Source organism: Ipomoea triloba, chromosome 15, assembly GCF_003576645.1.
Source record: "Ipomoea triloba cultivar NCNSP0323 chromosome 15, ASM357664v1".
Classification (NCBI taxonomy): Eukaryota; Viridiplantae; Streptophyta; class Magnoliopsida; order Solanales; family Convolvulaceae; genus Ipomoea; species Ipomoea triloba.
In genome coordinates this window covers 11,652,220-11,669,600 of record NC_044930.1, presented here as the reverse complement: position 1 = coordinate 11,669,600, position 17,381 = coordinate 11,652,220, and the positions used below count along the sequence as shown (strand labels likewise).

General features: G+C 33.2%; 1 protein-coding gene across 2 annotated transcripts; it reads right to left on the bottom strand.

The window, feature by feature from the left end:
• Positions 1 to 4,478: 4,478 nt before the first annotated feature.
• LOC116006521 (protein misato homolog 1) lies at positions 4,479 to 13,776 on the bottom strand. 2 transcript variants are annotated; one of them, XM_031246932.1, is made up of 10 exons: positions 12,944 to 13,776; positions 9,607 to 9,681; positions 9,137 to 9,238; positions 8,979 to 9,024; positions 8,081 to 8,156; positions 7,068 to 7,422; positions 6,108 to 6,357; positions 5,652 to 5,894; positions 5,440 to 5,559; positions 4,479 to 5,133 (listed from the first exon to the last, which is right to left on the bottom strand). In XM_031246932.1, the coding sequence occupies exons 2-10, from the start codon at positions 9,676 to 9,678 to the stop codon at positions 4,685 to 4,687; spliced, it is 1,713 nt and encodes a 570-aa protein (XP_031102792.1). In that variant the 5' UTR covers positions 9,679 to 9,681; positions 12,944 to 13,776; the 3' UTR covers positions 4,479 to 4,684. The 2 variants fall into 2 exon arrangements, with proteins under 2 accessions (XP_031102792.1, XP_031102793.1); XM_031246933.1 differs by lacking the exon at positions 12,944 to 13,776 and adding an exon at positions 10,875 to 10,897.
• Positions 13,777 to 17,381: the final 3,605 nt, after the last annotated feature.

Genomic DNA, 17,381 nt, shown 5'->3' with positions numbered 1-17,381 from the left:
TACTTGTCTTATTTATTATTTATTGATCAAACCAATTCTTTCTTTATGCTTATTTTCTTTAGTAATTTTTTATTATTTTTAAATTTAATTTTTTGTGTTTAATAGTACTTTTAATATAGTTTCTAAATATATAAATTTTATATATTAATAATAAACTTAATATTATGGAAAATTGGATTAAAAATAATTTCAGTCAAGCATGTTAAACGAATCAGACAACCAAAATAGGATGGAGGTAGTATATTTTTAAATAATAAAATTAAAGATGAAACTATAAACAATTTTAATAATTAGATATGTACATTTATTTGATTATAAGATTAGTGCAAAAATATCACTTAATTAATTGAATAATATATAACTCATTTGTAATGTGATTTACGTAATTATATTATTAGTAAAATAAATATGAGAAAAGTTAGAAATAATTTAATTCTTATAAAAATAATATTTTCTGTATACACTATTGTGAAGTCTGGATCATTATTTGATTAATTAGTAATATATGTATAGTAATTTGTCTAATTATTGACTTAGGCCCTGTTTGGTAAATAATCAGCCTATCAGCCAATTTTGGCTTATTTGATTACTATTAGTTGGTAAATAATAAGCTTTTTGTAACTCCAAAATGCTAAAATTCAAAAGGCTACTCAAAGCAGCATTTTCAATTAGCTTTTTGAGAAAAGAAATTATACCAAATAGCTATCAGCTAACAGCTAATTTATCAAACAACTTTTTACAATCAGCCAATGTTATCAACAAATCATACATTCTAACCCAAACAGCCAACCCAATCAGCTAACAGTCATTTATCAAACAGGGCCTTAATTACCATATATAAAAATAACCTATTAAAAGGTGAATAAAAAGTCTGGATCATTATTTGATTAATTAAAATTAATTCTTTAATGCCTTATTTCTTAATATTATTATAGTAAAATCATTCCGAATATTAAAAGGTGAGAAAATGACTTAATTAGTAATATATGTATAGCAATTTGTCTAATTATTAACTTAATTACCATATATAGAAACAACCTATTAATTACCATACAACATATTAATTACCATATGAATAGTAATAATTGTATAGTAATATGAATAATTATTAGCGTAATTAGAATAATAATTATTAGTATAGTAATTTGACCATTATTAGCTTTACTACAATTAATTTCTTAATTTTAGAGCCAAAGATCTTGTGGTCTAATGACACTTGGTGTCCCAGAAAACACTTCCACATGGATGATGGGAGTGAGTTCGAGCCTTAGTGGAGGCAACTATTGATTCTTTGTGCTTTAAGTATGTTTCGAAAGTAGCTATGGACATCTACTACATTGTAATAGAGTCGAGTAGTACTCAAAAAAAAATCTTAATTTTAGCAAAGTAATAATCCTTAATTTTACTAAAATTTATTCAACCAATTCTTTAATTTCATAAAATAGTAATAATTGTATAGTATTATGAATAATTATTAGCTTAGTTTAAAAAATAATTATTAGTGTGCTAATTTGACAACTATTAGCTTTACTGCAATTAATTCCTTAATTTTAGCAAAATAATAATTGCTTAATTATACTAAAATATATTTAATTAATTACTTAATTTTGAAATAGGGTAATATGTATAATTATTTGATTAATTAGAATAATAATTATTAGTGTATTAATATGAAGTCTAGACCATTATTACAATTAATTTCTTAATTCTTTAATTTTTTTAGAATAATCATAATCATAATTGTAATTAAAATTAATTAATTAATTGTATGGATCTTTTTTATTTTTATAAATTTATTAATTAATTGTATGAATTTTTTAAATTTATTTTATTTTAAATTTATTTGCCATGCATGATTGTCGCAGAAGAAGTCCATCTGGTGCTCACGGTTCATTAAGTCCTTAATTCTAAGCTTTCTCTATATTCAAAGTTGTACATTTTTTATTTTTATTTTATCCTAAATTCACAAAGGCCAGGCCACACAGTTGAGCTACAAAAATTATTATGGAATGTACACAATTACCTAGGGTTCTGGCGACCCTTCCAGCACTTCACAGTCACAATCACCAGTGACTGGCAATATGACAGTTGTTGGTCGCGTTTGGAAGAGGGGACCAAATTGGTCGCTTTCTCCGACAATTGGAGAATGCGACCAATTGGTCGCCTTTCCAGCAAAGGAGAAGGAAACTAATTGGTATATCTTCTCCATCACCAGAGAATGTGACCAAGTTGGTCGCCTCCTCTAAACGCAACTGGCGGCAGAACGATCACCAGTGATTGTTGCTGGAAATGGTGGAAAGGTCACTGGAACTCTAGGTAACTTGTAATTACAGGTTATCAATCAGTTTTTGCGCTTCAATGCTTCAAAATAACATGTTTATGAGTTTAATTGTAACTTTTGAAAGTTTAAAGGTCTAATTGACTTTCTGATTAAAGTTCAAGAGCCTATTTGACTTATTTAGCCAAAGTCCAACTCGAGTCGACTTATTTCCACCCATATTAATTACTTCGTACCTAATTGACCATCTCACTAATAGTACACTTTATTATTACATATACATTTGGTGAGTTGCGAATGAAAACTACCCGCATGTCCAAAATTGTTGATGTATTTTGTCAATTTTTGTAATTGTCAACGTGAATTTTTAACAATTTATTTTCTTCATGCTATAAGCCATGAATTCTTTTTCCAATGGTAACTAATCAAACTATTTTATTGAATTGGGTAGTTATGTAAATAGTAAACATGTATTTTTATGTGAGAAATGACATGATATCGATGCAATGTTGATGAAATGTTAGATCTACCGTCTTTAAAAATTCATGAATTGTTGATTTTATTAACTACTCATGCTAATAAATAAATTATTTTTTTTGAATACTAATAACTCTATTACAATGCAGTATTTGTTCATAACTACTTTCTCAACCTATTAAAGCACAAGAGTCGTGTTGACTCAGGGTTTGATGCCACTAGACCCCAAAGTCCTCTTTTAATCTAACTTTATTAGTATATGATGATCATATATATATATATATATATATATATATATATATATATATATATATGGAATAGTTTTGAAATAGAGTTAATTCCAGAAATGGTCCTTCAACTATTAACTTTTACCAATTTTCGTCCTCGACTTTTAATTTGACCAAAGTTGGTCCCTTAACTATTGATTTTGTACCAATTTTGGTCATTCTGTTAAGTCTATGTTAAATAGGTGTTAAAATTGAGGGCAAAAATGTAAATCAAATATTTTAACCTTTCTTCTTCACTTTGTTTCCCCTCCTCCATTACAAGATTATATAAGGAACAATGTGAGTCAATATATTTACTTTTTACATTTTATGTTAAATTGTTTCAAGTAATCAAAAAAATTTCTTGTCCATGACAAATTTTACTCATCAAATATGTCCATGGCAATTGTTATACCATGGACCAAAGTCCATATTGCATTATAAACCCTAGTCTAAAAATTATGTGTTTGTAATTAACATATTCTGTACTTGCAGTTAACAATTTTTATACCTGTAAATAAATTGAAGGTAAATCACATGGCAATTACAGACACATAACATGATAACTATAAACACATAAAATGTTAACTACAAGTACAAGTACAAAATATGTTAACTTCATACACATAACATGATACCAATATATTGTGTCTACAGTTTACATATTTTGTGTCTGAAGTTATCATGTTATGTGTTTGTAATTACTATGTGATGTACCTTCAATTTGTTTACAGCAAAATATGTCAACTGCAAGTACATAATTTGAAGGTTATTTTTGGACAATAGTCCACAATGCAAGGTAGACCATGATCCATGATATAATCATCTAATCATTAGCCAAATATATGGCATTTTCAAATTCCTGTCCCTTTAGATAATAGCCCTATTAAAGTGCAAGATAATCTACCTTTTTATTCATCATCAGATATGGCACTCTCTATCCAATTTTTGTTTAATAAAGGACTTCCTATTATGCAGCCTTACCATTTACCAAGCATCAAACATCAAGCATGCTATATAAACTGCCCATCCCCCTCAATGGCATACAAATGTGTACACAACTATAAAAAGCATCAAGCATATGCTATATAAACTGTTCATCCCCCTCAATCGCATACAAATGTGTACACAACTACAAAGTGTAAATATAACAGTAGCCCTAATACCCTCTTAGCTTTTTTGTGGCCACAAATCACAAGGCAATACATGTTTGTTACCACATCAAACATTAAGCAACTACAACACTCTCTCTGCATATCAATCAACGTTGGTCAGAATGCAATATACATTGAATAAAGCACAAATTAACATTTCATTCTCTGCATCTCAATAATCTGTTAGCATGGACTTCATATGTACGCAAATCTAACACCATTTATGCCATTCCGACAAGTCATACTCTACAATCTATATATTCCAATGATTCTGCAGATTATAAAATATTCATCTATCCAATATACGCTGAATAAAGCACAAATGTTTATACCACCATCTTCATGACTTTTGGAACTTTAGTTGGATATAGATTTTATCAATTTCAAGACTCGAGTACAATCAAATTGATGTAGAGAGACTAAGTTAGAATGAATTCACACTTTGACAACTATAAGTTCATTAACTCAGCAGATATCAGAAAACAAATTACAATTCGCAGAACAATATATCAATCAGAATCAGAGGATATGTCAGAATAAGGTTTCAGTGTATTAACCAGTTTTGACAGTGTCTCTCCCAAGTCTTCTACCTCATCTCTGCCAAAACCCCAACTTTCAAGAACCTGTGCCCCAATTGCTCCTCGCTGGATAGCCAACTTCCGAAGGTTTTCCAGTCTGCTCTCCAAAAATGGTAAAATGGCAGTGCTAGAGCGTAATCTTGATGCCATGGGTATGGAATGGACATCAAGGGACCCCCTTGAAGGGGTTTCAGTAATAGGTGTCTCTAATAGCTCACCATGTTGGCCAACGGAATTCCCAAAAATAGCAGGAAAAGGCAATGGTATGGGAAGAGGACAGCAAGCTACTGATAGGTGTGAGAATTTGGGCCTTGAAATTGCTTTCTCATAAGCATCCTGAACTGCGCGCTTCACTTCATAAACAGGTGCCCTCCGGCTTCCTGAAAATCAAAGTAGAAGGTTGCTGAAATATGATTTGGTTTTTTTCAGTAACCTAAATAAATCTAAGGCCAATTCTAGTGCAATGAATGCTGTATTGCTATTACATTAAGATAAGGCTAGGAAGAATCAAACAAAACAAATGGCACTACGTTGATAAAAATACACACACACATATATATAAAAAAAAATAAAATAAAAAAAGGAGCACTAGTAATATATGAACCTCCAAAGATGGTACAAAACTAAAGGTCACTTGAGATTTCAAATTGGAAAATGGCATTAGAAGCATAAGATCTTATAAATACCAGATCCTAGGACTCCATGAATTGTCATACATTCCATGGCATGCATGTCTTCATTGTCTTGTTCTACCTCTAGGGTCAAGGACACAAAATTGTCAAGCAAAGACCACTGAACCTGGTTCCCTATCAAAAGAATTTCAAATTGAGAGTCAGTCAGGAATTGCATAATTGAATGCTTATATAAGTTCAGAAAATTAACAGTGGGAGAACAATACCAGTTAATGAAGGAGCTGGCATAGAAACATCCAATGTAGAAACTATATTCTGTCTAGCTTGATCTGCTAAGACGTGTATGACTTCATACATATTTAATGCACCAGAAGCATAAATTGATTCTGCTGTGGGACCCGGCTGTTCCATTCGAAATGGAAGACTCAAAGAATGTAGTGCAGAGGCATAAACTGCACTGGTGTAGTAGGGCTGCTCATCTTTAATGCAGAGACGCCTGGATGCTTTACCTAGATTTATTAGCGAAAAACTATTGTAAAGAGAAGCATCTTTCACTGTCAAAGATAAAATGAGAATTTAAAGCATACCCACAAAGGCTAGATAAAGAGAATTATGAATTATGAACAGTGAGAAAAATTAGTACACTTTACTAGTATAGAAGAAATCAAGGTGAGAAAAATAAAGGAACTATTCTTTTGTGATTGACATTCTGCAATTCTTACTTGTGCTCAAAGAAGACAAACCAATGGGGACAATCAGTTTAGAAAAGGATGCTAGCCTTGAAAATGAAACTGCATTATGAAGACTTTGTGATATATTTCGCTTCTGGCTTTTAGTATTAATGAATGATCCAGGGCTCCGTACAGTATACAGTAACACAGGTACATTACTATAGTCATCTGCAATATTCTGCAAGAACTCTGCAGCCAATCCAGAAAAGCCTCCAGAGTCATCAACTATGAATTGTATCCCCTAGTAAAAGACACATGTCCAAAAGCAGAATGAAAACATGCATCAGTGGAGCAGTAGTGTACATACAAGTTGTTCTGTAATTTGTCCTATTATTGATGAATCGTGATTGAAAAGGGAAGGCAATACTACAAAGGTTCTAGCAACTCTCATTTTTACCACAATAAAGAATCAACCAAGTTGTTTTGAAGTTTGAAATTGTTATTTTAATTGATGAAACTCCATACAATGCTTGTTGATTTGGTTTCATGTAAAAATATGTGCACCCTGTATTACAGATTGTAGAATGACTGAATGATCCCAACAAACACTTCTCTGGCAATTTGGTGGGACCCCAAATCCTAGCAGAGTTTAGATCATTGGTCCAATTAAACATTCACTAGTTTTACAACAAAGACTGTACTGTTAAACATGAAAGAAAGATGCTTAAATACCAGTTTAATTGACATTCAGAATTCATGTCATCGACCTTTCAAGACATGAAATAAGGAGACTGGAAGATAAGATGCAGGATAATAGATGAATATCTATCAATAATCAAGGTATAGGTGACTGCGGTTTAAGAGTAGTTCTGCTTCTATAAAGAATAAATAGATTCAAATATTTGACTAGCAAAGCATATGACACCTACAAAAGTTAGACATTTATAGTAAAGAGTCTATGAGACAACAAAGAAAATGCAAGATGCATCACCTGTTGGAACTAGGAAATACCTGAATATGATCACACTCTTCAATGAAGAAACGAAGCCTTTCATTTATTTCTTCTCCCCGTTGATGGTTGTGGAATGTATCCCTCCCAATGCCATAATTGTCAAATTCTTGAGCATCCATCCATAACCCGCTTAATTGATACAAACTTTGGGGATGAAATTGAACTTTTGAGAAGTCAGTCCAGTACTGAACACCATTTTCTAAACATTCAACAATGTCCTTGTCCTGAATTTCATTGTGGGAGTCACTCTCCCTGCCATCAGGACCATCAACCTTATTTTCTTCCACGTATAAACTTTGCAAGAAGAGATTCCTTTTTAAAGGCTCAGAGGCCTGAGTTGTAACTTTACCAGCCCTGCACATTGGTATGCAGATGCTCAATTTGACTAAAGAGGCAAACAGGTGTTACGGCAAATTTAAACTATGAATTACAAACTACATGTCCAAGCATATATCATACTCCCTCCATCCCACTTTATGTTTCTGGTTTGGTTAACGAGACTTGACTAAAGTTATTTAAATTCAATTTTTCATTTTAGTATTAATATAAATAAAATTTATATATTTAGAAACTACATTGAAAGTACTATATAACACACAAAATCAAAATTTTAAAAAATAATACTACGTAAAATAGTAAAGAAAATAAACAAAGAAGAATGAGTTGATTTGACCAATGAATAGTAAACATATAAGGTAAAATGGGACAAAGTGAGTAATATCCTTTTTATGATCCCACTCTCAAAACATACACTAATTTCAAATCCATTTAGACTTTCAGAGAATCATTAAATCCTATAGATAAGTGCACGAGTAATTAGTATCCAAGCAAGAATAACAAACATCTAAATAATAATTTTAAAAAACAGAAGAGTGCAAAGGTCAAGACTTTTAAGAACTCATAGTACCCATGGACACCTTGTTCCACTTATGTTGAATGATTGACTAAGTAGAAGCTTTTATAAGCAATGAAGCCAAGGAATTAAACTATAAAGAAAGGCTAAAGATCTCACCATGTTAGAACATCCGAACTTTGGGATGGCTTTTCACTGTACATATTTCCACATGAACTCATAGATCCAAGAGACCCTGACATGTCACAAATTCATACAGGCAGCTTCGTTAGATCTAAATGTCAAAATGTGATTTCAGCAGCAAAATGTAAAAGTCAATAACATATATCATGCCTTTAAACTACATAAAATGTAGCCATAGTATTAGCAGCAACCAAAGGAAAAATATAAAGATAAAAATCACTTATAAATTCATGGATTGAGAACTGAGAAGATTCACAAAAAAATTCAAAGCGAAGCAATCCATAAATTAGGTTCACCGTTGCAAAAATCAGCCGCCTAGCGCCTAACTCGGCCGACTGGGCCAAGTTGCCGGCCGAGTTAACTCGGCAGAGTTAGCCGAGTTAACTCGGGCGAGTCGGCCTTATTAATTTTTTTACTATATTTATATATATTTAAATTTATTTATTTATATAAATAAGAGAAGTAAGAGATATATCTATAATATATATAATATAATATGTGATATACACGCACACACATGCACTATTTTTTTTGTTTTTATAGGTCGCCGCCTAGACCACCTAGGCGCTAGGCGCTAGTCTACCGCCCGATTAGCGCCTAGCGCCTACTGCAACCATGATTAGGTTATAACTCTGAATGTAGAGATTTCAAGTTAAAGCACAATAAATGTCAAGGAATTTAGCTATTGAAAAGTATGGATAACAATCTTTTAGTGAATCAAAATTTTTCTTTGTACAAGTTCATTAACTTAAAAGTTGAGTATATAGATCTCCAAGTAAAATCAATAATGAGAGAAATAAATATTTTGTTGTATGAGTAATCATCTAACTGCATTTCATCATTTCACAGATGATGAAACGTCCAGAATGTTCACCTTGAAAATCAACTGAAACCAATCGAGGGGTATAGGTAAGGAGTCCCTGCAACAGAATTTTCAAGAAAAATGACTCTGAAATTAAACACATAAAGTCATAACAGCTAAACTTGGGATCATATTATAACGCATCATAGAGTTAGACATGATATGGTCACCTGTTGTGTTTCACCACTCCTATAGAGCACATCAGTATTAAGAGAATGATTCTTGAACACTTCATCACTCTCGAAGCTATCAGCCAGTCCATGCAACTCATCCTTCATGATTATGCAAAAAGTTATCAATCCACAATATGCACACCAGAAATTGCTCTAACGACTAGCAAATGGCACAAACTCAAAATAAGATAGATCTCACAATTTCAATAAAACCCACAGCCAGAAAGAATGAGAATATCTCCATCACGAAAAAATAAAACCAATACCAACAACAAAGGTGGCTAAAAATTCTCAAGATTCAGACTTTTGTTATCTATAAAGTGAAAGTTTCTTTTACTAAGAAATATGATAACAAAAATATGTTTTGAAGGAAATGGATGCAAAAAATTGCGTTCAATTAGCATATGGAACAAATTAAGCTAAAAATGGAAGAAATATTGAAAGGAAAAAAAAAAAAAAAAAAGAACCTGGAAATTCCAGAAGTGAGAACCAATGAAGTTTGCATAGCTTCCAAATTGGATTGTCACAATTTCTTTCATGTCCTTCAAAGGGTAAGAAAAGCAAAGATTCAAAGACAGCTCAAAAGCTAAAACCCGATAAGCAAGAGGTCTGAATTTAAGAAGAGAAGAAACTACAGGCGAGAAAAAGATTTTGCCTAGCCAGAAGTAACTTTGAGTCTCTCATGCAATAAAACTGCATGGGTGAGAAAACAATTTTTGAAAGATCTGCTACATTACAGATAATAACATAATTTGAACAAGTGACAGTCATTAGAACATTTAATAAACTCACTGCCACAGGCCCACTCCCAACAAGAATTTTCTTATACACAGTGCAGCTGAAATACTTATTTCTAGGCTGCAGTGATTATTACATCAATAAACATTAGTTATTTTCCTTATCAAAAAAAAAAAAAAAAAACATTAGTTACGGAGTATTTTCCAACTCTCTAAACACTACCACTTCAACATACATACAGAGATACATTGCCTGTCAGCACTCTCTGAATATAACACAAGGAAAAATCAAATTAAAGCACAAGCTTCAGTAGTATTGTTATCCAAAATCAGTAAACATATCAATGAGCATTGGCTAAGCGATGGCCGCGACTGAGAGGAGAGTAAGGGGCTGGCACTGGACTGTTGGGTGCTGAGAGGTGTAGGCCAACAGTCACAACTGCTGCAGCGCTGGCTGCCTGATGGCATTGAGTGGATTGGCTGTGGTAGTGAGGCAGTGTGAGGATAGAAACTGAGGAGCAGCACTTGGGTTCCACTTACAGAATACAAGCTTACAAAAATTATATATATATAATTTCAAGTACAAACTGCAGACTTATCTCAGTTACCCCATCATGAATGATGCAATGGATGTAGTTTAGATGGAGTAATTTGCTGCAAAATGTAAATGTTCATATAATTTAGACTGTTTAGTGTTCTAAATTCTCTTGTTCAATTTATGATTTTATCACTAAAACTCTTTCGATTTCGAGTTTCAACTGTCATCAGGCACATATCAGTCTAACAATAAACAACTTCATTCAATCATTCAACAAAAATGAAATACACAAAACTCACAAGTACTGGAGTACACAGCACACTGTCACGGAACATCACAATCAGAATTCAGAATGCTTTGTTTAATGTAGGCTTCCAAAATGTCAAACTAAACTATTCATTAATCAACTCCAAATTAGGAAAAGAATATATACAAAGCAAGTTAAGCAACATCGGATTACCGTATTGGAGAGTGTTGCCTGAAAGGTTTTGTCTAATAAGGAGATGAAAGGTTTTGTCCAATAAAAGTCCAAACCTGTCATTTTCATTTGGGAGACATTTTCATTTGGGAGACAAACCATTTGTGGTACAAACAACTGTAGGAAGACATTTGGGATTTCTGCTGCATTGATGGTCTGCAGCTATTTAAGGACCTCAACCTCTCACTGCTCAAACATTCAGTCTCATACACCATCCAGAGAGTATAGAGTAGAAGTGAGAGAAAAATCAGTTCATTCAAGCAAGCAGTCCAGATAGTTCAGAATGATTCAAACTACAACATCAACTATGGCTGGAGGTTAGATCCTATATGTTTCAGTTTTATTCTTACAGTTGGTATCAGAGCAAAATATAATCTCTGCCTAGTTATTAGTTTGAATGTGTATGCAATATGAATATATTTATTATATTAAAAGCATACATATATATTTGTGCTTTGCTTTTACAGTACATATATATTTGGATTTAATATATGTATACATATAGAAGCAAATTTCTGCTCAATATTTGCATATTAAGTAGTAATATTATGAAAACTTCTTAGTTGTTCTTCAGCAAGTTCATCAGAGGAGGAAGATCAAATTATACTGAAGAACCTCGAGGGGTTTACCATTGATTGTATGATGAAAACGGAGCTTAAAAAATTGGTAAAGTTCAAGACATACCTAATTTTGTTTCTTTAATTCTACTAATACCTTATACTTACCACAATAATGGTAACCACATATTATTGAAATCTTTTTAACCTTTGTATTATGAAAACTTCGTTGTTCTTCAGCAAGTTCAACACAGGAGGAAGATCACATTATAGTGAAGAACCTCAAGGGGCTTACAATTGACTATATGATGAAAACAGAGCTACAAATAGAGGTAAAGTTCACGACATACCTAATTTCGTTTCTTTAATTCTACTAATACCTTATACTTACAACAATAATGGTAACCGCATCTTATTGAAATCTTTTTATCCTTTTTATTATGAAAACCTCTTCGGTATACAAAAACTTAAGCTGGCTACTTAATAAACTAACAGTGAATCAACAAAAAACTTAAAACTTAAAACATAGTATAACACAGTTTAGGAGCTTGGAGAGAAATAGAACTGAAAACTTAATACTGAATATAACACAGTAACTCACTAATACACTAATACACTTAAAACTTAATTGAACTTAAAACAAAGTGAAGTCACTAACAGACTTAAAATCCAAATCAAATAATCAAATACTAACATACTCTTACAAATCACTAATTGAATGGGGGCAAGAAAATTCACAAAACTACATAAAATAAACAAAGTACCATATGACAGTAAACTGCCAAAATCTCTTAATAAAGCTCTGTTAGCGAGATGATTGCAATTCTGAATTAAATAATCCACTTTCAACATGTTGGCAAAGATTATGGATTATAATCGTAAAACACTTTGTAGCTTATAAGCCAAACCATAAGTAACTTAGGAATTAGTTTATTGATTATTAACAATCCACACACGAAACCATAACTATAAATTATGTATGTGCTTTAAGAGCTACATAGATATGTTACAGCTCTATTCCAAAAAAAAAAAAAAAAATGTTACAACACTAAAAACTAAAGATCTCTCACTCATACTAATTACTAATTAAAGGTAAACAAACAAGCATACAACTTCATTCCATTAGAAAGCTATTTCTTAAAACAAAATCATAGCCAAGAGATAGATGTTTGCCTTAAATTACATAAATAAAAAATGCAAGATCTAATATGATCAATTATGCAGGAACTGGCTAATTATCATAGTAATTTCCAGAACCTAAATATTCCCTTTCAAGAAATCATAATAACAATACATAATTTATGTTACAAAGAAGAAAACACAGATCAAAATCATGAGCAAAAACATCACCATCTAGCCGATAATCTAACATTTCTCATCAAGTTTCATGTTTTGTAATATAATTTTGTAATAGAAGTATGGTAAACAAACAAAAACTATCAAAACAAGCACCAGTCAACAGAAAGACGATCGATAATCACATAAGAAGCTCACCGGAAAGTTAGATCTTGAAACGGAAACTCAACCACCTCCACCTCGAACCAGACGGCGGGCGGCTGGAGTCCTCGGGACAACCGTCGATGGCGCCGGCGTCAATCGGCTGTCTGGTTTTGCATAAACGCCACTGCTGTTGTCAACGGCGTGACGGAGTGGGCACCGGTGGTGGGAGATCTCCGGCTTGGTTATGCGTGATGGCTGGTGTTAGTTGGCCAGGTAGGAGCTACCGGCTTCATCAATCCAGATCTACGAATCTGTTGTCTGGTTTGAGTCAAAGCCACTGCTACTGCCGAGGGCATGACGCGGTGAGCAGCGGTGGTGGGAGACCTCCGGCTTGGCTGGGCGTGGTGGCTGATGTTGGTGAGTGACGGAGAGAGGCCGCAACCGGCGACGAGCTAGCAAGAGCAGGAGTCACTGATGTAGGCGGAGCGCTGCGGGAGGGGAAAAATAGCAGCTGGAGTGGCGGCCTCCGGCTTGGTTGACGGCGGAGATTGGACAGCTGCAGCTGCGGGTAGGGACTTCACGGGAGTGGCGGCCGGTGGAGAGCTCACCGGCATAGAAGCGGACGGTGCAGATTCCGGCGTATTAGCTCGGGACTGCGGCTGTAGGTGGAGTAGAGGCTGGAGCCTAGGCCGGAGTAGTCGAAGCAGGAGCGGGAGTTTTAGGCTTTGAAGGAGCGGCGGTTGTGGAAGGCGAAGCAGCCGAAGTGGCGGCGGCCTTTCGATGAAGAGGGGGGCAAAGGTCTGTGCGGCTGCGATTTAGGATTTAGGGTTATCGACTGGCTACTTCACGAGATTGACAGAGAGGTTAGGCTCCGTAAGAGGTAATAATAATAATAATAATTCTTTCAAAAATAATAATAATACTACCTTCATAATATTAAGTTTTGCATTGTTTTATGATTTTCTTTAAAATAAAAGCTGATGGCAATTGATAATAAAAATAAATCTAAATGTTTGATAAAAAAATCTAAGCCATAGGATGTTAAATAAACGGTCAGCATTGGTGTCATTTTTGAGGGGCATTTGGCAAACTCCCAAATATAAGTATAGGGAGATATATATAATTATATATATATATATATATATATATATATTAATTCGGATATTCGAACGGATCAAGATTGAAAATCTATGCCCCAAACCGATTAAATAACCCCAAAATTAAAAGGCGGGTTGGGTCGGTTTTTTCTCTTCGGTTTACGATCAGGTTGGGAACACCTAAATCAAATTTGGGTCGGGTGTGTACATTCGGGTGCATCTGTTATGCTCAGTCCTAACTTCAGAGATATCATTTTCGCAATACAAGGTCGCCTACTTTACCCAGTCACACCGGCGGACTGGTCTGCTTCGTTTGGTAGCCGACAACAAATATGAAGATAGTTGATCACGTGAGAATTATGGGGTAAAAACTATTGGGTAAATACTACTGGTATTTGATTTGTTGGAATATAATTTACATTTACTCCAAAACCAATTATAGTGGAAATACTATTTTGAAAGTTGTTTTATTTAATTTGCAAGCTGCTATTAAGAGTTTACTAGAACTTTGATTTCATGAGTAAGTTTAATGCGTTATTTTGACTGTTAATTTCATTAATGGTCCAATTGGTCTTCCTTGTTAATTTTGCTTCAGCCATGTGTTGTTAATGCTTTAGAATTTGGGCTTCTTATTTGAGGTGTATTGCAATTTAATTCTTGTCATTTTTGGGTATACTCGGTGACTGGTGAGTTTGTATATATTTTGTTTGATTCTAATTTATTTACATTTACAAGAAATAAAAAAACAAAATTGATAGTTGATGCAGTGTAAAAGATTAACATATGTAATTATGTACCTGATTTTTAGTTATGGGGTTAACATAATATTATCGTTGGGCATTCGCGCAAAGCGCGTGCCCATGACTAGTATATATATATATATATATATATATATATATAGATATATATATATATATAATTGGTCCCATTTGGTTTTGTTTATATCTTGGGCTCATTATAATTATAAAAGGGCCTATATTTGTTGTTTGGCTAAATTAAGTGAACAAGATTGTTGGATTATTTTTCTTGGACCAAATCAGGCCTATTTCGGCCAGGCCAGTTAACAATTAAGATGAGCTTATTTAGTTTATTTAGAGCATTAAGTCTTGCTTTAAATTAGGCTCATTTTTATTGTTGGGCTTGCTTAAATATTTTTCCTACATCATCTTCTTCTATCTTTAATTGTTCAATTTAATTTCTCGTTAAATTATTATTCAATTTTGAGCAAATATTGAGTTCTACATTTGCTATATGAATTTTTAATTTAATATTTAGGATTATATTAAATTGCCTTAAGTATTGCAATTTAATTATAAAGTATAAATTAATAATATGCATAATCTGAGCATGCTATTTATATTTGTTGCAATAATTATTTGACTGTTATAATTATGCCTTTAGAAAAGCATGTTCTTTAAGGATGAATTCAGAGCCTTCTAGGTCTGAATTAAATGTTTATTATGCATGATATAGTGCCTTTTAGGTGAATTTAGTGCCTTTAAGGATATATTAAGCATATTATTACTCTTCAGTTGTGTCTATTTAAGGGCACATTAAAGAACCAAAGATAGTTCACCCTTTTAAAAACCTTATCCATAGGTGAACTCACAATCTTATAGATCTTTCAAACGATTTTACTTCAAATATGAAAACATATGAATTAGGGAAGTTTCTTGGGGAGGAATACTAGTTATATGGCCCTGGCTTAAAACGCCTTGCTGGTTGAAACTGCCATAGTGCCTTCAGCCATATTGCTACTAGTCCTCTTGCGACGCTACTCTGTCTAAGGAGTTGGTTTTTAAAGGAGCCTTAGCACCTACCAACTTTCCTGGGAGTATACCTAATGATTGTCTATCATAATTTGGTTTAATTGGTTTGTTAGGCTTTAAAATCTCTTTTGCCAAGTGATTACAATTTTGATTAATTAAAGAGTAGCCACAACATCTTTAATTGACTAAAAATTATTAAGTTTAATCACATAAAGATCGGCAATAATATGTCTAGTGATCTTATAATTTTAATTAATTGAGGAGTAGCCACAGCATCCTTGATCAATTGAATTTATATATTAAGTTGTTAGATCACATAAAGTTTTAGGCATACCAATTGTGATTAATTATATGTAATATAATGAAATTTAGCCCACATGCAATTTTGTTATATTTATATGATTAATCAGGATAAAATATCAAGTTATGATCATAATTTCGCCCACAGGCAATTATGTATCGGCATATAGTTTGATAGTTTTGTTATTAAGGGTGGAAAAATCAAATCAAAACCGTACCCATTCTGTTTCCACCATTCAGCTTGATGGATTCATTGTGCGTAAAAATTTCGCCCACAGGCAATTTTTATGGCATACGAATCTATCTTTTGCATAACTTACATTGGTAACAATATGCACTTCAGTCTCTCTCTCTCTATATTTTGCCTCAAAAATTTTAACCAAGCATTTATTTCCTTACAACATCTCAATCTCTTAATCATACAAACCTGAACATTGAAGTTTCAAAAACTTAGGGGTTACAATTATAAAATATGGAGAGAAAGAATTCTCCTTAATTTAGGGTGGAATGACTTAGACTATGCTATACATAATGAGAAACCACCGGTCCCCACTAAAGACAGTACCCAAGATGACATTGCGTTATATGAGCGATGTGATAGGTCCAATTCGCTCAATACAATGTATATCAAGGCGAAAATATATTATGAGATTCGGGGTTTTATTAATGAAAAGCATAAATATGTCCGAGCATTACTTAAAACTATTGACGACCAGTTCGTCACTTTAGAAAAGTTTTTAGCTAGCACCCTTATTATGAGATTTTATTCTCTCCGCCTCACTTCCGTTAAAGGTGTGCGTGAACACATCATAGAGTTACAGGACATCGTGGCTCAACTAAAAACTCTTGGGATAGACATATCAGATGATTTCGTGGTGTACTATGCTTTGAATACCCTACCATCACCATATCGACCCTTTAAAATTTCTTATCACACACATAAGGAAAAATGGTCTATTTCTGATTTAATGATCATGTGTGCTCAAGAAGAAATAAGATTGATGAATGAAATGGGTGATAGTACCATGCTGGCTACAGCACACAAGAAATCTAAATCTGGCAAATCTCGGGGTTCCACTTCAAAAGCTAAGAGGAAAAACAAAATTCCTTCTCAAGATAGCTGATGCAGTACGAGCGGGGTGTGAAAATGGGTGTAAAGTCGAACCACGAGGATTGGATTTTATGGCACGTAAGGATTAATCACCTAGACTCTAGTCACCAAGGTCTTGAAACCCATAAGGATCCAAGCAACCATTTTAAGGATTAAAGTATAACAACAAAGAAGTAATTTTGGAATTATGGATATAAGGGAAAACAAGCCTAAAC

Coding starts and splice junctions, on each gene's coding strand:
- LOC116006521 (XM_031246932.1), bottom strand. CDS start 9,678: ATGAAAGAAATTGTGACAATCCAATTTGGAAGCTATGCAAACTTCATT. Junction 9,239..9,606: donor CTCACTTCTGGAATTTCCAG/GTTCTTTTTTTT, acceptor ATAATCATGAAG/GATGAGTTGCATGGACTGGC. Junction 6,358..7,067: donor AAGAGTGTGATCATATTCAG/GTATTTCCTAGT, acceptor GTCTTTTACTAG/GGGATACAATTCATAGTTGA.